At 40.5% G+C, this 24,592-nt stretch overlaps 3 protein-coding genes across 4 annotated transcripts in view; 2 read left to right on the top strand and 1 right to left on the bottom strand.

Annotated features, from left to right (window-relative positions):
- Positions 1 to 24,592, top strand: part of LOC144644906 (uncharacterized) — a 139,351-nt gene that overhangs the window by 92,744 nt on the left and 22,015 nt on the right. The window lies entirely within an intron of this gene.
- On the bottom strand, positions 1,468 to 23,231 carry LOC144644880 (uncharacterized). 2 transcript variants are annotated; one of them, XM_078504434.1, is made up of 9 exons: positions 22,944 to 23,231; positions 19,335 to 19,373; positions 17,738 to 18,060; positions 17,153 to 17,289; positions 12,043 to 12,283; positions 11,163 to 11,516; positions 6,228 to 6,251; positions 5,390 to 6,034; positions 1,468 to 3,884 (listed from the first exon to the last, which is right to left on the bottom strand). In XM_078504434.1, exons 3-9 carry the CDS (start codon positions 18,053 to 18,055, stop codon positions 2,982 to 2,984), a joined length of 2,622 nt encoding a protein of 873 aa, XP_078360560.1. In that variant the 5' UTR covers positions 18,056 to 18,060; positions 19,335 to 19,373; positions 22,944 to 23,231; the 3' UTR covers positions 1,468 to 2,981. The 2 variants fall into 2 exon arrangements, with proteins under 2 accessions (XP_078360560.1, XP_078360561.1); XM_078504435.1 differs by lacking the exon at positions 22,944 to 23,231 and adding an exon at positions 20,777 to 20,862.
- Positions 14,347 to 17,032, top strand: LOC144640302 (uncharacterized). The gene is made up of 5 exons (XM_078499481.1): positions 14,347 to 14,402; positions 14,624 to 14,758; positions 15,825 to 15,912; positions 16,280 to 16,468; positions 17,027 to 17,032. The coding sequence occupies exons 1-5, from the start codon at positions 14,347 to 14,349 to the stop codon at positions 17,030 to 17,032; spliced, it is 474 nt and encodes a 157-aa protein (XP_078355607.1).

Here is a 24,592-nt window from a genome sequence, read left to right as displayed (position 1 = left end):
CACCGCTAAAATTAAATTACGAAGTTCTGTTTTATTGGTAAAACCTCTTTTCAATTCATCGTACAGTAACACTACTTTACTTCAAAGTGACCGTGATATGGTGGCATATCAGGTCAGTGACTTGATATCGTAGGATATCAGGACAGTAGATCGCGCTTCTGATTGGCTACTTGCGAATTTGGGTACGGTAAAATGACGAATTTAACTACGCGACCGAGCGCGCGAATAAATGGAATAGAAAACTGTGCTTAATTGCATCCAAAACAGATTCAATAAACAGCTACAAAATACTAGGAATAGTTGACGGATAGCGATTTTGTTTTGGTCGTTATTTTTTAGTAGCCACTGACTGCAAAGCTAGACTTTTTAAAGTTATTTCGGTGATCCTGCTTTAGTACACGGTCGCGTAGTTGAACTCGTCATCTGTGCGCGCGAGTTTCCAAAAGGGCTTCCAAATATGGTTTTCCCCCGATTTGGGGGAAGAAATGGCGCATGCGCATGCAAGTTATCCTGGACTCTCTCTCCGTGCGCCTGGGTTCAGCCTGTAGAAGACCTAATGTAATAACTGACCCTAAATGTAATAAACTCCTAAAAGAGGCGCGGAAGAGAGAGTTCAGGGACTGGACTAGTTGCTAATGCGCGCCCCAATTTTTCAAAATCAGGGTAGTTTTCCACACTCTTTTTCTTTGAAACGAAGTCGGTGACCCCAACTTTTTTGGCATTTCTGACACATGTAAATAATTATCTGACCACAGGCGAAAATTGTAAAAATCTTTCGATTTGAAAATTTTGGCGCGAACGTCCTTAAGGCATCAAATTTGCCTCAAAATCATATCAAACCTTTAACAATTTTAGTTTCCAAAACCAGGCTACCATGTCCCAAAAGGTCAGACTCGTCGCGCAATTTATTAAATCCCCTGCCAGGATTGTGATAAGAACTATATAGGGGGAACGAAACGCTAATTGTCTCGATCGTCTAAATCAGGAAGACGGCACGCATCTGCTGCACGCATGATTGGATTTAGTTTGAAAGGATAGGACTGCACAAAGCTCTACCAACTGTGCTGAGCTCCCAGTGTGTATGTGGCCTTATTCAGTTGGTAAAACACTGCATCGGTAACGCGGTAGTTCGAATTCCGCTGAAAGGCACCATTTTTTAGTATTCGTAATTGTTTAAAAATTTCGGTTATCATTTCTTTACCCGCATTCTGTTAAGAGAGAACGCTTTGTTGCGGCTAGTATGTAGATATATAAACGAGTAAACGCTGTTGTTACCTGGAGGCCGATTAATGAACTATTCGCTTAAGGAAAAAAATAAAGACCTTGTGTCAGTTATGCTCTACCCTGATTATTTGCTCTTTCCTTATTCCACTACCCCCGCATCTTAGTGTTTTTTCGATAACATTTGACTGGAAACGAGTCAGTATTTCGGGACTTTTGCTACAGCGAACCAGACAGAAATGGAACACACTTTTTTTATTCATGATTAAAATATGATTGACACACACACACACACCTGGTTCGTGAATTATTCAAAGTATAAAACAAAAATATCGTTCGTTGTTATTGATTTATACATACAGTAGAACCCCGGTAACTCGAACTCGGATAACTCGAACGACCCCGCCAATTCGAACTAACTTCCATTTCCCTTGGATTTGACCCCACTTTTCAGTCATTTTTACCCGGTTAACTCGAACTCGGATAACTCGAAGACTTGAAAACCCCCTCGAACTGAATTTATTTTCCCTTGATCAAAATTTGGGTCACATTTGCCCCGATAACTCGAATTCCGGTTCTTGCAACTCGCCACGGTTTCCCACTGATTAGAGCAACGGACATATTAGGTATTTGACAGCCGTTTTCCACTCTTATCATAAGAATATATGATCGTGTTTGGGTTTCTGACGCAATAAGTTCAATTTGCACTGTACTGTATACTGAAGTGCTGAAAAATCAGGTAAACTATCAATTATTAACTTGGCAAATTAAATATTCAATCGGCCCCAATAACTCGAATCCCGCTAACTCGAACTGTTTTTCATTTCCCTTCAGAGTTCGAGTTACAGGGGTTCTACTGTAGTATACTATGGTTGAAGCCACACATCAGTAAAGCTTTAACTTACGTAAGCTGCGTTTCTACTAATACAACTCACATTTTTGCCGCATCGGTCTGCCCTTTTGTCATAACGTGAAATGAACTGAATTTAATCAAACAGGTTTTATCGGTGCTGATTTTTCTGAGCTACTTGATCGGCAAAAGTAGAAATCAGTTTACTGAGTCAAAACCTATCGTATATGATGCTACATGAGCGTTTTTAATAGTTTAAAACTATATAATTCCCTGGTTGATTTTTAGAAAAAAGCGATTCAAATTAAATGCAATGTTCACGTATGAAGCTCAAATACAAGTTATTTTAAGTCAACTAACCCTACCTTTCTCAACGTTACTTTCGCGAGGTTTAGAAATTGCAAAATTGGGCACGTTAACATTTGCCATATAGCCTTTTTTCCAATGATAAATTCCTGTTAATTAATTTTCAGAATCTCCAAAGACCCACAAAATTATGGAAAATAATACCTCTGCGAAAACTAGAGGCATTACTAAAGGAGATTTATAACATAACTTCGCTATATTGCTTTGTCGCAAGAATGAAACAAAGTTATTTTTCACACTGACTAAATACAGTCGTTTTCACGCAAGCAAGTTTTAAAGTCCTTTGTTTGTGTTAATTTATGTTAAACAAACAAGCCACTTATTACTTTGTCGCACAAGCTAAAAGTTTTTGTCACACATTGAAAAAAGTTTGTTTATCCAAATTGACCAGCTACAAAAATCTGGGTTGCATGTGTTTTAGCACCACTATGAAAGGAAAAAGATTAACTACGAGCTTGCCGCGAAAAGAATTAAACAACCGAGCTACTTTTAATGTAACAACTGTTTTTTACCATGCATTGCTGTACACAAATCGCAAAATAGTTCAGTCCAACAAAGTGAGCATCTTATGAGCCAGCCTGCACCAGCCTGGGAATCCATCCTTCTGTCCAACACCACTGATCCACTGCAGCATCCAAGGGGACACATAATGCACGGCGCGAGCAACACCCATGGCTCTGTGGGACCACTCATGAGACAGCACATCAAAGTAACACGAGGTGTGCACATCATTGACGAGAATGGTGCCACTGAGGGTCACTGGGGCGTAAACACCTTTCTCGTAGACAGTGCTGATGCTCTGAACTGCATCCTTCCCTACACCGTGCTTTCCTCTCACGTACACTGTGTCTCCGACTTTTACATCTCTGGCAGGGATGGCTGTTGCTTGGCCCAATTTCTCTACAAACAGCAGATGATCTTCAGTGATCTTCAGGATGTTGTTCTTCATAGTTGTTATTTTAATGAATTCTTGCATTGCTTCTGGTTGATGGTGAATAAAGGTAATCACTGGTTCTGTCCGGATCTCGTTGTTGTTGATGACCTGCACTTCTTCGCCGATTTGTAAAGAAGCCATTTGTCGTCTATGGCCATGCTTGTCAATGAAGATGGCTGACCCGGGATAACATCCCCCTTCGTCTTTTAGCTTTCTTTCCAACTCCCGTTGCACTGACTGCTCAATCTCTTTTCGCCGTGAATCTTCTTTTTCCTTTAATTCTTCAATTTCTTTCTCGATCTCGATCCGAGACTCTTGGAGTCTTTTCCTCTCGATGTAGCTGAGCTTTTCGTCTTTTAACTGTCTGTCAAGTAATTCTAATTTCTTCTTCAAACTTTCTATCCCATGCGAGTATCCAGTGGCATCCAATGTCTCTTCGATCCTGCTGTCCAGGACATTTTGTGTCATGTCATTGACGAAAGGTCTCTTTCCTTTATTCATCACGTCTATGACCTGAACAAACAAAATAAATAGAGCGCTATTTATAATTTAAAAAAGAACGCGAGCTCCAAAAATAGTTATTTGTAAGGTTTACGAGATGTCATTGTCAGGCAGTAAGAGACGAGGGGGAACCGGCAAGCGTCGGGTGAATATAGTCACACCTGCATGAGGTGGTCACCCTTTATTCAGGCTTCAGTTGTGTTTAGGCCTTATTAACGATAGCCGTCACGTTAATGTTTCCACGGTATAATGTAAGTTAGGCACTTGATGCCTGAGCAGGGAGACAAGCTAAAATCGGCAAAATTCCAGCTGGTTCCTATTATCTGATCATTATTTTTATACCGTGCTTTGGTTTTAGCACTGTGGTAAAAATACTCTTAGTTTTACGCAATTTCGGCGCTTTAATAAACAGAAAACGGCTTGCGTAGTTTACAATTCAAGTTATCGGGCATATTTGCAAACTAACCTTAATAATGAAATCGTTATTCCATAACTCGGTTCTCAAATGTGATTTTGGCGTAGACACTTCGCTATTTAGAGCAGCTGTTTTTTCGAAAAACGGCATCATTTTAATGACTGTCCCCTTCAGAAAACGCGGCTAATTTTTACTGTACTACGAAAGCCACTATGGCGTCTATCGTGAGTATGATCTATTGAACCGATCAATCAGCAAAAAACTTTATAAAATATACACGATCACTAAGTTAATACATATGCTTGAAATAAACCTGTCCAAGTAAATGGTTTGAAGCCAGGAGTATCCAGTAGTTCGTATAGTGTGATGGTCCGCGTGAGAGTATTTGTAGTAGTTCTCAAAAGAACTGTTGTTGGTGACTTTTCACTAGTGACCAGTCAACAACAACAACAGTTCTTTCCAGAACTACTCTCGCGCGGACGATCACACCATACGAACTACTACTTTGAGAAAACCTTAACACTTTAACATGTGCAATGTAACTAGATTTCACTGATTTTTTCGACTTTTTTGCTTGTTTACAAGCAAAATGAAGGAGAATAGCGTTTTTAAGTGGGGGTAAATGTGGAACCGGAAGGAACCACATTCTTGTTAACTCTCAAAGGACTGTTTTAATTTCTCAAGGGATACCTTTCCGCTGTGGGCGATGAAAGGGACTCTCATTAGTATTGCGTCAACAATAGTCAAGTCTCCAAACAAAGCTTACAAGAAATCTGCAACTGGGCTGGATCTCACCCGGTATAGTAAAAAAAAATTAGCATGAATTGCACGGTATTATTTGAGGATGACACCGGATCGTGATATTTCAAAAATTTCCAAATATTACTCACTACTTCGCGAATCGTAATATTTTAAACAATTTGACAAAATATCACTCTCTGTATTATATTCAATTAACGGTGCGGTTCAGAAATTAAAGATGACGAAATAAAAGACAGACAAATTGCCATGTCCACTCTTCATCAAGAGCTGTCATAACAGGTTCACTGCCTCGAAATGAGAGTTATTACATCTATCTCAACTTCGCTTCTTTATGCCTTACCTCCATCAGTTCATTTAGCTGTCGGTCATAAGCCTCAGAATCTGTGTCGGCATCCAGCAAGTTGTTGAATAAGACTATCCTGTCTCCAATTTGGTGGATGAAATCTTGCACCCAATCTGGTAGCCCACGGATCCATTGTTTCACGTACCTGTCGACCGGGGATACTTTCTTCCTCCGTGCATTGCGTTCAGCTTCATCGCCACGTGTGAGTATCAGGATCATGTGACCTTCAGATTCTTTACCCAAGAAACGTTTGAGCATTTTTAATGCTTCCGCGTCCTCGGCAGTGAATCGCTCGCCAAACTTAGCTACTAGGATGATGGCGTCAAATCCTTGAGGAGCCATGGTGAACATCTTTACCAATTCTGCTAAGATTCTCTCTTGTTCGTCTCTGTAAGCGGGTAACCAGGACTTGTAACCTCTCATCATTTTTACAATCGACGTATCCAGAATACCAGGGGTGTCTATCACTGTAACCTCTCTGCCGTTGACTGTACCAGTTCCCTTCTGACAGTATGCCGTTTCAGACTGCGGACTATCACTGACATCAAATTGTTCCTTGCCAATAATTTCGTTACCAGTAGTACTTTTTCCATTTCCGGTCTTTCCAAGGAGGACAATAGTCAGTGGTTTTTCAGTGGGGAGCTAAATTAAAAGTATCAGTTTTAGAATTAATCAGCAGGTAGCCACTAAGATTAAAATATTAATCCCGAAATTAAGGTATCTAAAAGTGTATGATGTGCCAAAAGTTCTTTGCTCCTTGTTTTAACAGCTATACTTGTTTTTAAGAAGATGTGTTGTTTATTGTTGTAGACCAAAAAATGTTAACGACACTTACCTTGGTGTTTGGTTCCACTGGTTTCTGAAAAAAAAAGATAATTAGAATTGCAAATTGATAATTATTTAACAATAAAAATAAGCGGCAGTAAGACACAACGTTTCCATGTCATCCTGACATCATTTTCAAGTGACAAATAAAATAACGGTTCAACAGTGTTATATATGCGGTTAGAGGTGTGATGTTTCATTAACATATTTGTTTTAAACTAATAGTTTCGCGCGGATAGAATCCGATTGCGTGTTCAGGCTAGGCTTCTTCTTTCTAATACGGAAAAATTACGGAAAAATTACTGGTAAGGTCGCCGATGTTATTAATATAAGGCTGTGATCGTTCTTTAACCCTATTCAGACCGGGGGGGGGGCTTTTGAGGCCCGCGCTGACTTTGAACTTTTATAACTTTTTTAAGATTTAACCAAACGCTGCCAAACTTTCTGAGTTTTCCTAAAATTTATCTGGCAACAAATTGGTAGGGTTGGATGATGTGTCAGGAACTTGACATCACCATGGCAACGGCATTTTGACAGGCATGTTTTCCCAAATTTGTAATTTTGCGTGTTTCTGTTAATAAAAATCAACTTAAATGGCATTATTATTACATTTTTACGGGTTTAAAGCACATTTTTATTCATTTTGAGTACTCTGCAATGATTTTGGGTGGTTTTCTGGCATTTTGGAAAAATTTTGAAATCCAAGATGGCGGATCCAAGATGGCGGCTGTTTTGACATCATGATGTAATTGTCACGTGATGTGACGTCACCATCCCACGTGACGTATACCAAAAGAAAGAGTTTCGGACGTACAATACATCCTATAAGTTTCATGGTGATTGCTTCAATATTCTGGAAGTTACATAGGGGGGGCTTCCGAAGCCCCCCCCCCCGATCTGAGAAGGTCCAAAAAAGCCCGGTCTGAATAGGGTTAAGGGCCCATTACAGTATCTCGTTGCCAAGCTACGCGGTTGCCACGCAAGTGCAATTTTATTTCCGGTTTTCTCGCATTCGTGATTCAGCTTAGCGGCAAAATTTTACGCGAGTTTAGATCCCCTTCGGTTAGAATCATATTCCAATGACGGAATTTGTTCTGCAGTAAAAGCAAACTGGGTAAATTGAAATAAAAAAAGTTTGTCATACTAAATGATTGCAAAACATATACGAAGCCTGAAGCAAGTATACGAAAACGCCGAAATATTTTTAAAAGTAGTGCCGATGCATTAGAAAACATGCGAATGTGCGGCGCTACCGTATTTTCATCAGTTTCCCCTTCAGCTCACTGAAGAAATCTGTGAAAGCTACTGGCAAAAATTAAAGCACTGTCACTAGAACTAAACGAAGCTCAGAAAAAAGAAACAGCGATTCATTACGTTTGCGAAACGAAGGTAAGATTTAATATTTTTACGCAGTTACCGCAGAAATATAGGAATGAACTCGATTTATCTGCCGTAAATTGCTTGCAGACACTGCTGATTATGATTCGTACAGCAGTCTAACCACAGGACAAATTCAGTAAGGTACAAAACTGCGAAAACTAAACTATATAAAACACCTGTATAAAAACATTTCAGCTTACAAACGTTAACTATTTATTCAACCGAACTATGAATTGTAGCCTCCTTGACAAAACATAACTTAATTTATACACCGTTTACGGTAATTTGCAAATTACAAGCCGAAAATAAAGAAACTCACACTAAACTCTTTTAATACTTACGACCGCCTTTGTTTACATTTGTCTTAGCCTCTACAGTTAGTTGAGCGACAGTAAACGTTGTTAAAGCTGTCCGAATACAAGCAAGAAGTTAAGTTTGCCGTGTCGAAAAATTATAGTTTTTGAAGCGTACGTGAGCGGGGGGAAAGCCAACTTAGTGCAGCAATGTCAATTACGATGATTTCAACCAATCAGTCACCGTATAATTTTACTTCCGGTACGGACGAAAATGCGAGTTTTTCTCGGAAGGAAAAAAACGTACCTTCTGTTTTTTGCAGTAAATCGAAAGAAAATACATTTTTCTTTACACGTAAGCATGCGTTTTTGGAAAATCAAAACAACATTAAATTTGTGTTCAAAAACGTGGTCAAAAGAACACATTTTCTTTACTTATTTTTCAAGTTTTTGTGCTAACGGAAAACGCATGCTTACATTTTTTAAGATAAACGTACTGATTGACACAATACTACAAACTATGAATGAGACCGTAAGTTTCTTGCGTAAAACTCAGTTTTTTGTTCTGGGTCACGTGACATTCGACGTGCACCGATGACGTCATCAACTGACTTGCAGTCGCACTTTAAAACTCCTGTCTAAATTTGGTTTAATAAAAGCAAAGATATATCAAGTTACAGCCAATTGAAATCTCCCTAGCAACGGCCCCAAAAGATACTGTAATGGGCCCTTAAATGCTTCCCGATTGCGGAGAACCTATGTTCATCAATACGTTGGTGTAAATGCCGGCTGGTATAGCCGACATAATCTGCATCGCACAGATCACATTGGTAATTGTACACAACGCATTGTTGATCTATTAAAGGTGGTTTTGGTTCACGCATCTTGAGATCTTCACCGATTTTGCGACTCTTGAATACTGGTTGAAGAGTGTGATCGATTTTCTTGCTCAGGACAGATAGTTGTTTTTTGACTCCATCGGCCGACGTTTGATCTTTAAAAGGTAATACCACTCGGTGAATGATATCCTTGTTGTTAGGTACTTCAGCTGGCACGAGAGGATCTTTGGTCATCACTGAGGTGACAAAGTGAGAAATGGTTGAGTTAATTAAGCTGGTACTTGAGGTTCGTAAACATCAGCTTCAGGCGATCACATCCAGTCACGAAAGACTCCCATGTAGATGACAGATGAAAAGCACGGTTTACCATGGTGTCAGGATGACATCGAAACGTTGTGTCTTACTGCCGCTTATTTTTATTGTCAAATGTTTATCGAAATTGATAATTAACAAATTTAAACAAAATGCAAGAAGAAAGGGTGGAAAGTGACGTGGTAAGGGTGAGCAAGTGAATATTTTGATAAAGTCAACCTAAGCTCAATGAATAAAAGAATGACAGTAGGATTCAGGCTTGAGTTCTGTCAGTACTGTCACAAATTTTCTTCGAACAAGGTTAATTGGCCTTATTTAATATAACAACAGAGTCCATTTTGCTTCGAAGTCTTGCAAGCAATTGACTTCATTCTGGTAATTATTTGGACTCGGTTTCCATAGCCACTTACTAAGGTACTCTGAAAAGTGAATTATGAATTTTAAATGGCGAAATTGTTTTCGACAGGGCGCTAAAAGTGACACAATTTCAACAGCATTCAGTTGGATCACGAATTCAAGCAAATGCTGTTTCTTGTAATTAAGAACCCATTCTTTAGTTTTTGGAGAAAGGTAAGGGAGAGTAAAAAATTGGGCAATTAATTTTGCTCCAGATCCTTGCCAAGTACCTCCTTTTAAAAGAACAAAATATCAGTCTTCACGAGAATATCTGCATTACCACTAAAAATCATTCTAAAGACGTTTCAGTTGTACATTGTATTGAAATTGCTGGCCAGAATAGGTCGGACTCACTTATTAAATGTCACATGTCACATAGCATTGCCAATACATAAGTAGGGCCAGAGAGGGGAATCTGTAGTGCTATAACTTATTTATATTACGACTAGTTCGGGAGAAAAGGCATAGTTCTCTGCTGGCTTTTATAAAGCCATTGTTCAAGGATAGTGTAAGAAACTCAATTTTGTAAGCTTCTTTGTGTAGTAGGAGATTCCAGTTGTCATCACTTTCAAATCAAATAATCTAACTTCCAATTTAATGACGAACAATTCTTCCGACAAGATCAAGTATTAATAATACTGAATCAGATAAAAAGTTTCTTGTATTTTGGTGTTCGTATAATGGGCACATGCAATGCAATCAATCGCGATCGGATTAACCCTTATGCAATAAAACGAGGATGGTTACAACAGAGGAAATTAAAACGAAATCCAAACGAGAAACTTTTTCCAGATACACCGTCCGTGACGTAGCTTCTTCAAAGACTAGAGTTTCTTTCGCCAGATCGCAGGGTATGGCAAGTTCAATACAACTGATAAAGTTTATCAATATTTATAACATTGCGCGCGTGCTGGCGTATCTAATTCCTATTGATCGACCATGGTAGATAACTCTTTATTAAAAACAAGCAATGGTATATTGCAATTTTTGAGTTTTGATTGGTTAACAGGCAATAGTGTATGAGCTCATATACCATTGACCACAAATATGGTAGCCGATACGCGCTAACGAGTCGAGAACAGCCGGGGAGCTCAAATATTGCAATTCTTTGGGGTGTTTTTAATTAAACAACTATTCCACTCGCACTTGTTGGATTGAGATAGTTATAGCCTACGACACGCCACTCGCCTCGTTGGCTATCTACCATCTCATATCGAACGCGCGCTCGTGGAATAGTTAACAAATATACGCACGGTCTCGATATAAGATGACGTGTGTAGATGCAGTTTCGTTCCTTCGAGTTTTATAGCTGCGATTTCTCGTTGCTTACTTTCCAACAATCTTCACAGCAACTAAACGGAAGAAACTATTGAAGAACTATTCAAATTTTCCATCGACGTTGACCTTTTAGCCAGCAAAACAGCAAGCAAGATCAACGAAAACGAACCAGAACCGGCGCGCTTCCCAAATGTTTCCAAAAATAAAGCTGCAACAAACTCTAGTGGAAAGGCATTCAACAGTAACTAAAAAGGCCACAAATTTTTCTGCGGCAATATTAATGGTAACCATTTCTCTGTATTTTTTTCCTTTTTACGTTTGCTCAACCAGCCGAGAACAAGATAATTACTAAGTCGTTGGCAAACTTCTTGCGTGCATCCATAACTCGATATACGCACACTAAGCATAATCCAAATCTTAATTACAACATGTAAAACTTACGCTTACCTTTGTGCTCAAAATTTTGTTCCACTCACGGACAAATTTTCCCTCTACATCATAGCCGTCTAAGGCTTTCTTGTAGGCTTGCAAACAAAAATCAAGTCGCTCTTTCCCCTCTCTTTTGTCCAAAGAAGAAATTGCTGAATAGAACACTGGCAATAGTTCGTTCATCTCAGAGATGAACCTTTGAATATCATCGTGTGGTGTCTCGACACTCCGATTGTATGTCTTAGCGAAGGTCAGAGCGTTACGAAGATCATCAAAGCGGTATTCCAAGTCCTCTATTTGATACGTCAACACACTGCTCTGTAGGTATGCTACTGCGTTTGGTATAATGTCCGTTGTGGGCCGGAGTTCGAACTATAACGAAAAAGTATCAGACATAATTCTTTGATATTGTGAGAAAACCCGGTGAAGGGGTAGGGGCAGGGTTACTACCCAAAATTCTGTCCACATGTTTCTTGCAACCTTCCCGCTGTTTCAGTTCAAAATATCTGACTTTTCATACTTTATTACACCTCTAAAATAAGTACAGTGATAAATAATCTCAGGCACTCAGGAATGGCTTCTTTTTCCGTTGACACTTGAGAGTGGCTTCAAATCCCCCGTTTTCGATGGGAAAAATTTTAATAATACCACCCAATTCCAGGCCAAAGTATACAAGCCATACACTACCTCAGACTAACATGGTAAAATTCCATACACTATTTCTCTGATTTTAAAAACTGAACAACTTTACTGGAAAGGAGAATCATAATTCATACGCTGCCTGGAGTATTACAGTCCTTAAAAAAATCTGAAATCTACCAACGAACTTCTACTAATAAAAGAAAGAAATTTACCGCTACTATATGACAAGGTATATCTGACAGATGTGCTACCTCACCTTCATAGGAATTCCTTTACCATCATTAATACGCTCCAGTCTTGAAGGGAAATTCTCAATCAAAGACACCAATCCTTCTAGAGTTGTCGGAAGTTTGTCTGGCATGTCCGTTGCATAATATTTGATGGTGATGTTCGACACGTCATTACACTCTTTGGACAGTTTGTCCAACGACGCTTTCAGTCCGACGTTGACAGCAGAGAGACTTAATTCGCCTTCGGCACTTCCTTTAATGTGTTCTCTAAATAGACAAACAGTTAAAGTTAAAACTGGACAAGTTACTGAAGTAGGGAAGCTGCAGAAACAGTAGGAGAAGTAGTAGCCGCAGCAATAGTAGTAGTAGTAGTAGTAGTAGTAGTAGTAGTAGTAGTAGTAGTAGTAGTAGTAGTAGTAGTAGTAGTAGTAGTAGTAGTAGTAGTAGTAGTAGTAGTAGTAGTAGTAGTAGTAGTAGTAGTAGTAGTAGTAGTAGTAGTAGTAGTAGTAGTAGTAGTAGTAATAGTAGCAGTGGCAGTGGCAGTTGCAGTGGCAGTGGCAGTGGCAGTGGCAGTGGTAGTGTTGGTGTTGGTGTTGGTGGTGGTGGCGGTGGCGGTGGCAGTGGCAGTGGTAGTGGTAGTGGTAGTGGTAAAATTTTTTAATAATACCACCCAAATTCCAGGCCAAAGTATACAAGCCATACGCTACTTCAGACTAACATGGTAAAAATCCATACACTATTTCTAACCACAGAGGCTCGAAATACCTACTGAAGCAACAAATATCTATATGGTTTTTACAGTGGAGCATGGGGAAATACCGCAATGGTGAATACAGTACTCTGATTTTAAAAACTGAACAGTGGCAGTGGCAGTGGCAGTGGTAGTGGTAGTGGTAGTGGTAGTGGCAGTATTAGTGGTAGCGGTAGTGGTAGTGGCAGTGGCGAGGGAAGTGGTAGTGTTGGTGTTGGTGTTCCTGGTAGTGGTAGTGTTAGTGTTCGTGGTAGTGTTCGTTGTATTGTTCGTGGTGGTGATAGTGTTTGTGGTAATGTTCGTGTTAGTGTTAGTGGTAGTGGTAGAGGTAATGTTGGTGTTCATGTTAGTGGTAGTGGCAGTGTTAGTGGCAGTGGCAGTGGCAGTGGCAGTGGCAGTGGCAGTGGTAGTGGTAGTGTTAGTGGTAATGTTAGTGTTCCTAATCGTTTTCGTGGTAGTGGTAGTGGTAGTGGTAGTGGTAGTGGTAGTGGTAGTGGTAGTGGTAGTGGTAGTGGTAGTGGTAGTGGTAGTGGTAGTGGAAGTGGTAGTGGTAGTTCGTTGTATTGTTCGTGGTGGTGATAGTGTTTGTGGTAATGTTGGTGTTCATGTTAGTGGTAGTGGCAGTGTTAGTGGCAGTGGCAGTGGTAGTGGCAGTGGCAGTGGCAGTGGTAGTGGCAGTGGCAGTGGCAGTGGCAGTGGCAGTGGCAGTGGCAGTGGCAGTGGCAGTGGTAGTGGTAGTGTTAGTGGTAATGTTAGTGTTCCTAATCGTTTTCGTGGTAGTGGTAGTGGTAGTGGTAGTGGTAGTGGTAGTGGTAGTGGTAGTGGTAGTGGTAGTGGTAGTGGTAGTGGTAGTGGTAGTGGTAGTGGTAGTGGTAGTGGTAGTGTTAGTGGTAGTGGAAGTGGTAGTGGTAGTGGTAGTGGTAGTGGTAATGTTAGTGTTCCTAATCGTTTTCGTGGTAGTGGTAGTGGTAGTGGTAGTGTTAGTGGTAGTGGCAGTGGCAGTGGTAGTGGTAGTGTTAGTGGTAATGTTAGTGTTCCTAATCGTTTTCGTGGTAGTGGTAGTGGTAGTGGTAGTGGTAGTGTTAGTGGTAGTGGTAGTGGTAGTGGTAGTGTTAGTGGTAGTGGTAGTGGTAGTGGTAGTGGTAGTGGTAGTGGTAGTGTTAGTGGTAGTGTTAGTGGTGGTGGAAGTGGTAGTGGTAGTTCGTTGTATTGTTCGTGGTGGTGATAGTGTTTGTGGTAATGTTGGTGTTCATGTTAGTGGTAGTGGCAGTGGCAGTGGCAGTGGCAGTGGCAGTGGCAGTGGCAGTGGCAGTGGCAGTGGCAATGGTAGTGGCAGTGGCAGTGGCAGTGGCAATGGTAGTGGCAGTGGCAGTGGCAGTGGCAGTGGTAGTGGTAGTGTTAGTGGTAATGTTAGTGTTCCTAATCGTTTTCGTGGTAGTGGTAGTGGTAGTGGTAGTGGTAGTGGTAGTGGTAGTGGTAGTGGTAGTGGTAGTGGTAGTGGTAGTGGTAGTGGTAGTGGTAGTGGAAGTGGTAGTGGTAGTTCGTTGTATTGTTCGTGGTGGTGATAGTGTTTGTGGTAATGTTGGTGTTCATGTTAGTGGTAGTGGCAGTGGTAGTGGTAATGTTGGTGTTCATGTTAGTGGTAGTGGCAGTGGCAGTGGCAGTGGCAGTGGCAGTGGCAGTGGCAGTGGCAGTGGCAGTGGCAGTGACAGTGGCAGTGGCAGTGGCAGTGGCAGTGGCAGTGGCAGTGGCAGTGGTAGTGGTAGTGTTAGTGGTAATGTTAGTGTTCCTAATCGTTTTCGTGGTAGTGGTAGTGGTAGTGGTAGTGGTAGTGGCAGTGGCAGTGGCAGTGGCAGTGGCAGTGGCAGTGGTAGCGGTAGTGGTAGTAGTAGTGGTAGTGGTAGTGGCAGTGGCAGTGTTAGTGTTAGTGTTAGTGTTAGTGTTAGTGGTAGTGGTAGTGGCATTGTTAGTGGTAGTGTTAGTGGTAGTGTTAGTTGTAGTGTTGGTGTTCGTGGTAATGGTATGGTAGTGGCAGTGGCAGTGGCAGTGGCAGTGGCAGTGGCAGTGGCAGTGGCAGTGGCAGTGGTAGTGGTAGTGGTAGCGGTAGCGGTAGTGGCAGTGGCAGTGGCAGTGGTAGCGGTAGTGGTAGTGGTAGTGGTAGTGGTAGTGGTAGTGGTAGTGGTAGTGGCAGTGGCAGTGGCAGTGGCAGTGGCAGTGGCAGTGGCAGTGGCAGTGGCAGTGGCAGTGGCAGTGGCAGTGGCAGTGGCAGTGGCAGTGGCAGTGGTAGTGTTAGTGGTATTGTTGGTGTTCGTGGTAGTGTCAGTGTCAGTGTTAGTGGTAGTGTTAGTGTTCGTGGTAGTGGTAATGGTAGTGGTAGTGTTGGTGTTGGTGTTGGTGTTGGTGTTGACGGTAGTGGCAGTGGCAGTGGTAGTGGTAGTGGTAGTGGTAGTGGTAGTGGTAGTGGTAGTGGTAGTGGTAGTGATAGTGGTAGTGGTAGTGGTAGTGTCCGTGGTAGTGGTAGTGTCCGTGGTAGTGGTAGTGGTAGTGTTGGTGGCAGTGTTAGTGTTAGTGTTAGTGGTAGTGTTGGTGGTAGTGGTAGTGTTGGTGGTAGTGGTAGTGGTAGTGGTAGTGGTAGTGGTAGTGATAGTGGTAGTGGTAGTGGTAGTGTCCGTGGTAATGGTAGTGTCCGTGGTAGTGGTAGTGGTAGTGGTAGTGGTAGTGTCCGTGGTAGTGGTAGTGGTAGTGGTAGTGATAGTGGTAGTGGTAGTGGTAGTGTCCGTGGTAGTGGTAGTGTCCGTGGTAGTGGTAGTGGTAGTGGTAGTGGTAGTGGTAGTGGTAGTGTTAGTGGCAGTGTTAGTGTTAGTGTTAGTGGTAGTGTTGGTGGTAGTGGTAGTGTTGGTGGTAGTGGTAGTGTGGTGGTAGTGGTAGTGGTAGTGGTAGTGGTAGTGTTGGTGTTGGTGTTGGTGTTGGTGTTGACGGTAGTGGCAGTGGCAGTGGTAGTGGTAGTGGTAGTGGTAGTGGTAGTGATAGTGGTAGTGGTAGTGGTAGTGTCCGTGGTAGTGGTAGTGTCCGTGGTAGTGGTAGTGGTAGTGTTAGTGGCAGTGTTAGTGTTAGTGTTAGTGGTAGTGTTGGTGGTAGTGGTAGTGTTGGTGGTAGTGGTAGTGTGGTGGTAGTGGTAGTGGTAGTGGTAGTGGTAGTGTTGGTGTTGGTGTTGGTGTTGGTGTTGGTGTTGACGGTAGTGGCAGTGGCAGTGGTAGTGGTAGTGGTAGTGGTAGTGGTAGTGGTAGTGGTAGTGGTAGTGATAGTGGTAGTGGTAGTGGTAGTGTCCGTGGTAGTGGTAGTGTCCGTGGTAGTGGTAGTGGTAGTGTTAGTGGCAGTGTTAGTGTTAGTGTTAGTGGTAGTGTTGGTGGTAGTGGTAGTGTTGGTGGTAGTGGTAGTGGTAGTGGTAGTGGTAGTGGTAGTGGTAGTGTTGGTGGTAGTGGTAGTGTGGTGGTAGTGGTAGTGGTAGTGGTAGTGGTAGTGGTAGTGGTAGTGATAGTGGTAGTGGTAGTGTTAGTGGCAGTGTTAGTGTTAGTGTTAGTGGTAGTGTTGGTGGTAGTGGTAGTGGTAGTGTTGGTGGTAGTGGTAGTGGTAGTGGCAGTGGTAGTGGTAGTGTTGGTGGTAGTGGTAGTGTGGTGGTAGTGGTAGTGGTAGTGGTAGTGGTAGTGGTAGTGATAGTGGTAGTGGTAGTGGTAGTGTCCGTGGTAGTGGTAGTGTCCGTGGTAGTGGTAGTGGTAGTGGTAGTGTTAGTGGCAGTGTTAGTGTTAGTGTTAGTGGTAGTGTTGGTGGTAGTGGTAGTGTTGGTGGTAGTGGTAGTGTGGTGGTAGTGGTAGTGGTAGTGTTAGTGTTAGTGGTATGGTAGTGGCAGTGTTTGTGGTAGTGGTAGTGGCAGTGGCAGTGGTAGTGCTAGTTGAAGTGGTAGTGGTAGTGGTAGTGGTAGTGGTAGTGGTAGTGGTAGTGGTAGTGGTAGTGTTGGTGTCGTGGTAGTGGCAGTGTTAGTGGTAGTGGCAGTGTTAGTGTTAGTGTTAGTGTTAGTGTTAGTGTTAGTGGCAGTTGTAGTGGCAGTGGTAGTGTTAGTGGTAGTGGAAGAGGTAGTGGTAGTGGTAGTGGTAGTGGCAGTGTTAGTGTTAGTGTTAGTGGTAGTGGTAGTGGCATTGTTAGTGGTAGTGTTAGTGGTAGTGTTAGTTGTAGTGTTGGTGTTCGTGGTAATGGTATGGTAGTGGTAGTGGTAGTGGTAGTGGTAGTGGGGTAGTGGCAGTGGCAGTGGCAGTGGCAGTGGCAGTGTTAGTGTTAGTGTTAGTGGTAGTGGTAGTGGTAGTGGCAGTGGCAGTGGCACTCCTACATACGTTTCTGAACTTGACGAGGACTTGAATTTGAGACTTGCCACCATCTCCGCGCCATATGTAACGCTCCTTACATATTGAGTACCCAATCCCTCAACAAATGCTGTTGGTTTCGGTCGTCCAACAATGGTCTCAATTACCTAAAGGTATTTTTGAAATTAAATTCTGATCAGGTTACTTTGTTATGATAGTTTGTGAATTTGGTTGAACGTCCTTCTGATGTATATTGTTTAATGTTATTATATTTTAACAGGGAAGAAAGAGATAAGCTTACTTCAACAGTAGAACCTGATTGTTGGTGACCGTGCACGACAAATAAATCATTTTTTTGATTCCATTGTAACAACCTGACTATAATTTACAAGCTTAATGCATTGTTTGCAAGAGAGTGAATACACCATATTGTGTCTTAAGACAAGCGAAAGTTTGTTCTTATTTAATAAATAAATCAGTCAAAAAGAAAGGTTCGAGAAAAGCATTTTTTTAGCAGATAGTAACTGTTGATTGACAGACAGATAAAGACTGCATTGTTAATATATGTGCTGCCTCGCCTACTGGGTGAAATGAAATTCAGTATAAATGTATTACCGTGGTACATTTCATCACAGCTAGAAGGTTGGTTGTTCCCTCTTCCGTCTTTTTCTCATTTATGTACTGTCCTGACCCTTCCACCTTGAGAAGATTGGCCTTGATTTTCAACGATAGCTCACCAGACACGTCCAGTAAGTCATTTACATCTTTGCTGCTTTTGACGACTTTGTAGTTGAACGAAAACTTGTTCACATTAATCGGCTTAGTTGGTATGTCAGTGCTGGATTCGAAGATGTCGCCGCATGCTCTCGACGTTTCGTTGTCAAATGTACGCCCAAGACATAACGTGGGCGATGTATAAGCTGGTATTTCCATGTTCCCTTAAAAAAATGGAAAAAGTGAACCTGATTACGAAAACATATACAGTGGTACAGTGGAACAAAGTAGAATAGTTGAACAGTATGGAATAATGGAACAGTGGAACAGTGGCACAGTGGAAGAACATGGAACAGTAGTACAGTGCAACATGAGACAGTGGAACAGAAGAACAGTGCAAAATCGCACAGTGGAACAGAGGAGAACAGTGGAAGAGTGGCACAGTGGAACAAGGTGAAACAGTGGCAAAGCGGAACATGGCACAGTGCAACAGTGGCACAGCGGCACATAGTGGCACAGTGGAACAGAATGGAACAGTGGCACAGCGTGTTAAAAAGCGTTAGAATTTTATTTGTTTCGTATAAAAGCGTGACAGCTATGATGTTCATTTCACTTGAAACCGTTATAGAACAGTGCCACTGTTCCATTCTGTTCCACTGTGCGCTAAGTGGCGGTTATTTTAGGATAACATTTCGGGTTTCTCATCATCGTGTTTGTAAGTTATCAATGCAGTTAGCAAACGGCATTATAAACACGAGAATTGGTCATTGCTCAAACTGTTTAGCTTATCACGTTATTCCGCATGGCCCTTGTAAAGCTAATGGTTTTTAAAGTGACTACTGAGGTACGTTGCTTTTTAAAGTAACAAACAAGCGTGGACGCAATTCGGAGTAAGGTCTCAAGAACGTAGAAAGAAATGGCTTTCGACACACGTCTCTGAAATGAAAGAAAAATTGTATGCCCCGAGCAGGATTCGAACCCGCCTCTCCCTGTTACTAGTCAGACGTGATATCCACTACACCATCGGGTCAACCATGCTGGATACGTGGCAACTTATTGATATGTATCGGATCGAACGCGGTCAATCCACAGGGCATTTTTCTTTCGAGACATTTGTGTGTTTCATGGCTAAATTCCCAAATTTAATTGGGTTACGTGACAGATAGAAATTTTATAAGCCTAGAAAGCCTTACAAACGTAGAAAGAAAGATGTAAATAAATTACAGATGGCTTTCGACACACGTCTCTGAAATAAAAGAAAACTTGCATGCCCCGAGCAGGATTCGAACCCGCGTCTCCCTGTTGCTAGTGATATCCACTACACCAAATGTCATAACAATTTATCTTACAACATGGAAGTGCAAAGCCAAAGAGTAAACGCAAAAGGCATTTTGCACGAATCGTTTATCCTCAGATGTATAAACAAATCTTGAAAAGTCGAGAATCATTGAGAAGTTGTCAGTACTGCATGCAGAAATAATCATTATTATTATCTTACCTTTAAAATGTCCCTTCAACTTGTGACTTCACTCTCCACCTAATAAGAAATCAAAAGGAAAATTCAACTTATAACTGGTAACGTGTGACACATGATAATGCATTAAAGTCATTAGAGGATGATAAGGCAAGTTTCTAAACCAATATCACAAAGGAACGTTGAATGAGCTTTGTGTTCCTGTTTTTCAAAGTCCACTTATTGCTTAGCTCCACAGAAAAACCGTAAACACATGCAACTAAAGGAGACAGAAATACTCCAAATTTAATAACTTACAAGCAAAATTACCAACTAAAGCAAAGAGAACGAGGGAGGACCAAGCACATAAAGCTCAGCCAAATATATAAACAAGGACAAAGGCTAAAATAGTATGTCTTATGACAACATAACTAAACATTAAACACATTCATCAAATTCCTGTTAACTTTGATTAGAGGTACGTGTAAAGAAGAATATATTTAAACTGTGTTAAAAACTATTTTTCTAATACTTTTTTAACCAAGAACACTTCAAAACTTGGTCATGTCATTAAAGGTGTCAGTGTGCCTCAATCAACCATTTTGTGTTAATTAAACAAAGCTATGTTGTGGTGTAATGACCTGTAACTAGCATGAACGAAAGCTTCTTGCTCATAGTGCGCCCGAGTACAAAAACTTGTTTAGATACAGACGATGAAGTGTGAGACTTAATAATGTATTGACGGCAACACCAAAAAGGGAGAGAAAGGAAAGGGCCACAAAGGATGCCAAAGAGAGCACCCCAGAGTTCGGCTTGAGGGATTGTCACGTTAGTAATTGAAAATGTTTGCATGCCAGAGTTGAAACCTGTCATCATTAACGTCTATTGTTATTAATTGGAACGCTTCTCTGATGTCAGTGACTCTAAAAGGATCTAAAAGTATTAATTTAATTGATCGTGTGTTGAGGAAAACGCCTTTTTATGTTGCCTGAAGTGTTAAAATAAGTTACCACTGATATGAGAGAACTATAAAATCAAAAATGTGTGCAAAATCTGTTTTCGGGATAATTGGCTGCATAATCTGAAGTTCGTCAACAAAGTACTTATGTTATTGCCAAGATAAAACAATGGTGTTAAAACTAGTTAAGAAATTTCCATAGCATAACCATTTCAAATACAACATCACTAGCTGAATCGATTTCTTTTGTTAGAGCTTTAGGATAAGGCATACTTCACTAATCGTGACAATTAATTGTATTGGCCTCCGTTTAAAACTCTAGTACCAGAGCGTCAAGCTACTGATTGAACACAATGTCGGGAGCAAAATGACGTGGCTTTGATTTTTATAAAAGCCGATAAAGGCATAGAAACAAAATTGCTAAACCCCAAGCAGTCGTAGCAGATCATATTTTCCTCGTATCCGAGTTTCCCTCACTTAAGGCAAAACTGTCCTACGTAATAAAACTAGCTGAGTTATCGTCACCTACTTAAATAATTCTTCAAACTGTGCTGAATCTTGCTTGTAAATAAAAAACGTCCTTACTAAACCTGCCGCAAAAGTGATGCAGTATGCCTTCAGCAACCGCGTGACTTTCAAAGACGGACAAGGACGACTGTAAAGGCACGAGATCAATTAATCGTGTGTCCAATTTTGTGTTTTTAACATCTATTTCAGTTACGCGAAAAGTTTAACACTAGTTGAGAACATCTATTTCAGTTACGCGAAAAGTTTAACACTAGTTGTCACTTATGAAAGCCAATAATATTGGCTCTTTATAAAAAAAAAAACTCTTATACTATTGCCCTGATAGCTGTTAAACCTATTAACTGAACACGTTACGACACATCTGTACTGAACAATAGCTCTGTTATTCTATTTCATCCTGGTTTTCTGCTCTATAGCTTGAGGAAACAACTCATGAATGAGAAAAATTTAAAGAATGATCTACATCTAAAAATGTGTTTAACCGTGTTATTCGAGTCTTTAGTTCTTAAGCTATATCTTGAACTATAGCTAAGACAACGATTCGAGTATTTTGGTTGAGATATATATAGATGTAAACATCCAGCATTTACACTAATCGTGACCGACAAATTATTCATTGTATTGGCCCCCGTTTGCAACTCTAAAATCTAAGTGCATCTAGACCCTTAGGAAACCGAGATAAAGAGCTATACTTGCTTTACAAAAGAAGTGACGCTTATCTATCCAAGCCAAGATAATTGTTAAAAACATTTCGTGACCAAATATAATAGAATCTCCGCACCCAAAAAATACAATAGCTATGTTATGTCTTCCTGTTTTTCTAGTCCTTTTTTAGCACTTTGACTCGAGTAAAATGATCTCAAAGTTAATGTATAGAATAATTAAAAGTACGGTTTGGTCATAATTGTGTTACTACTTATTGAGTTTTTGGTGAATCTAATGTAGACATTTAGCTATGTATTAAACTTTGCTTAAAAGAAACTTTATTGGAACAGAGTGGGACAGCTGTACAGAAGAACAGAGTTAAACAGTGGAACATTAACACAGTGGCATAGTTGAACAGAGTGAAACAGTGAAACAGAGGCGCAGTGGAACAGAGTGGAAGAGTTGTTCAGCGAAACAGGGTTACAATGGAATAGTGTGGAACAGAGGAACAGTGGCACAGTGTAACACGGTAAAACAGTGGCACAAAGGAACAGAGCAAACAGTGGAGACTGAAGTGGAACAGTGGCGCAATGGAACAGTGGCGCAATGGAACAGTGGAACAGAGGAACAGAGGGGAACAGTGGAACAGTGGAACAGTGGTACAGGGGAACAGAGGAAAGTATGAGAAAAACTAAGTTGCGACTGGATCAAAAGCTACGTACTTACTGGTTTCATAATGTCTGCGTTTGCATTATTTACTTATAGATTTCTTTTGATCAAATTTCCTCTTTTTACTTGTGTTTTGAATACTTTAACTATCTCTGGAGAGGCTCTTGTTATAAACGGAGCGTTTACTGTTGGGAGGGCGCGAAATCGAATCATTACGGTACCTACATCTGCCTTAACGATAGAAACGAAAATCAAGCCATTGCATCTTACACGAAATTCTCATTAATCGCTTTGAACTAGTTCCATGGACTTTACATTCATAACTGGCCGTGAATGACGTTGTTTACTTTCGCAGCTTATACGTACTAGCCGTAGTTTACAAAATAATCCAATTAAAGTCACTTGTCATTCGTATCTCGAAATCTAAATGACTCATTCATGTGCAGGAAGTGTATGAATTTCTTGTCCTCTTTTTCTTGTCAAAAGCTGGCTTAAAAAAGCAGAAAACCAATGTTTTAAAGAGTCCCCCCCCCCCCCCCCTCCCTTTTCCCAGATTACAAAACATTCATTCAAAGCAAACAACAAAAAAATCACGAAATATCTGAAAGTCGAAGTTCGACTATATTTGCGTTTTACGATTTTTATTATAATACGATCACAGATGTTATAACAATTTATCTTAGATACTACAACATGGAAGCGCAAAGCTTAATAGAAAAAGCAAAAGACATTCTGCATGAATCGATTACCCTCCAATGTATAATCAAATCTTGTAAATTCGAGAATCTTTGAGACGTTGTCAATACTTTATGCAGAATTGATTATTATTATCATCATCACTATTATTATCTTACCTTCAAAATTTATCTTTAACTTGTAACTTCACCCTCCAACTTAAAAGAAATCAACATGAAAATTCAATTTATTAACTGGTGACGTGTGACGCATGATAATGCATTAAAGTCATTGGAGGATGACAAGGCAGGTTTCTAAACCAATATCACAAAGGTACGTTGAATGAGCTTTGTGTTCCTGTTTTTCAAAGTCCACTAATTGCTTAACTCCACAGAAAAATCGTAAGCACATGCAACTAGTAAAGGAGACAGAGACTCAAAACTCAATAACTTATAAGAGAAATAACCAATAAAGCGAAGAAAACTAGGAAGGACCAAGTATAAAAAGCTCAGCCAAATATATAAACAAAGAACAATGCTAAAACACTAAGTCTAATGACAACATAACCAAAAATTAAACACATTCATTAAATTCCTGTTAACTTTGATTAGAGTTATGAGTAGAGAAGAATACATTTGAACTGTGTTACCAACTATTTTTCTGATATTTTTTAACCAAGAAAACTTCAAAACTTGGTCATGTCATTAAAGGTATCAGTCGATCAACCTTTTTGCGTAAATTAAACAAAGCTATGTGCATGGTGCATGTAATTATCTGTAACTAGCATGAACGAAAGGTACGGAGTGTTCGTAGTGCGCCCGAGTACAAAAACTTGTTAAGATACAGACGATGAACTGTGGGACTTAATAATGTATTGAGGGCCCGAAGAACAGAAAGGGCGACAAAGAAAAGGGACACAAAGGATGCCGAAGAGAGCACCCCAGATTCGGCCTGAAGGATTATCACGTTAATAATTGAAAATGTTTGCGCATGGGAGTTGAAATCCGCACACTCGGGTAGAATGGTGGTTACAAGGTTGCTTAATAAGACCTCTTTCTACCTAAAGCAAAAAAGAAACTAAACTGGAAATTTCGACAGCGAACTAAGAAACTTAACACTATTTTGTACATTGTTCAAGTAATCTGTGTGAATACAATACAATTCAAAAATGTTATAATTTCTCCGAAAAAGACTTTTAGAACATGCCTCGAGGTCATAGCATACAGAAAAACAGGAAGACATAGCAGATCTATTATTTAGTTTGGGTGTGTTAATATTCTTTTACTATTAATTGGACCGCATATCTGACATTAATTACTCTAAACGTATAGGTATAATTGATCGCATGATCGTGTGTCGAGCAAAACGCATTTTTATGTTACCTGAAGTGTTAAAATAAGTTACCACTGCTATGAGAGAACTATAAAATCAAAAATGTGTGCAAATTCTGTTGTCGGGGTAATTGGCTGCATAATCTGAACTTTGTCAACAAAGTGCTTAAGTTACTGAGAAGATAAAATAATCAGGTGTCAAAACTAGTTAAGAAATTTCCATAACATAACCTTTTCAAATACAACACCACTAGCTGAATCGATTTCTTTTGTTAGAGCTTTAGGATAAAGACACACTTCACTAATCGTGACAATTAACTGTATTGGCCCCCGTTTACAACTATAGTTCCAGAGCGTCAACCTACTAATTGAACACAATCTCGGGAGCGAAATGACTTGGCTATGATTTTTATGAAAGCCGATAAAGGCATAAAAACAGAAATATTTTCCTCGTAGCCGAGTTCCCCGACTTAAAGCAAATTTGTTTTACATAAGAA

Source organism: Oculina patagonica, chromosome 2, assembly GCF_052425735.1.
Source record: "Oculina patagonica isolate OP01 chromosome 2, crgOcupat, whole genome shotgun sequence".
NCBI lineage: Eukaryota > Metazoa > Cnidaria > Anthozoa > Scleractinia > Oculinidae > Oculina > Oculina patagonica.
Note: the sequence above shows the minus strand (reverse complement) of the source record. Positions and strands in the feature narration are given on the sequence as shown.

Bases quoted from the DNA above. Each gene is read 5' to 3' on its own strand.
- LOC144640302 (XM_078499481.1), top strand. From the start codon at position 14,347: ATGTTGGTGTTCATGTTAGTGGTAGTGGCAGTGGTAGTGGTAATGTTG. The intron at 14,403-14,623 runs GTTAGTGGTAGT...TGGCAGTGGCAG, and splicing joins GTGGTAATGTTGGTGTTCAT to TGGCAGTGGCAGTGGTAGCG. The intron at 14,759-15,824 runs TAGTTGTAGTGT...TAGTGTCCGTGG, and splicing joins GGTAGTGTTAGTGGTAGTGT to TAGTGGTAGTGTCCGTGGTA.
- LOC144644880 (XM_078504434.1), bottom strand. From the start codon at position 18,055: ATGGAAATACCAGCTTATACATCGCCCACGTTATGTCTTGGGCGTACA. The intron at 12,284-17,152 runs GTATGTAGGAGT...TTGTCTATTTAG, and splicing joins TCCTCGTCAAGTTCAGAAAC to AGAACACATTAAAGGAAGTG. The intron at 6,252-11,162 runs GTAAGCGTAAGT...TTTTTTTTTCAG, and splicing joins ACAAAATTTTGAGCACAAAG to AAACCAGTGGAACCAAACAC.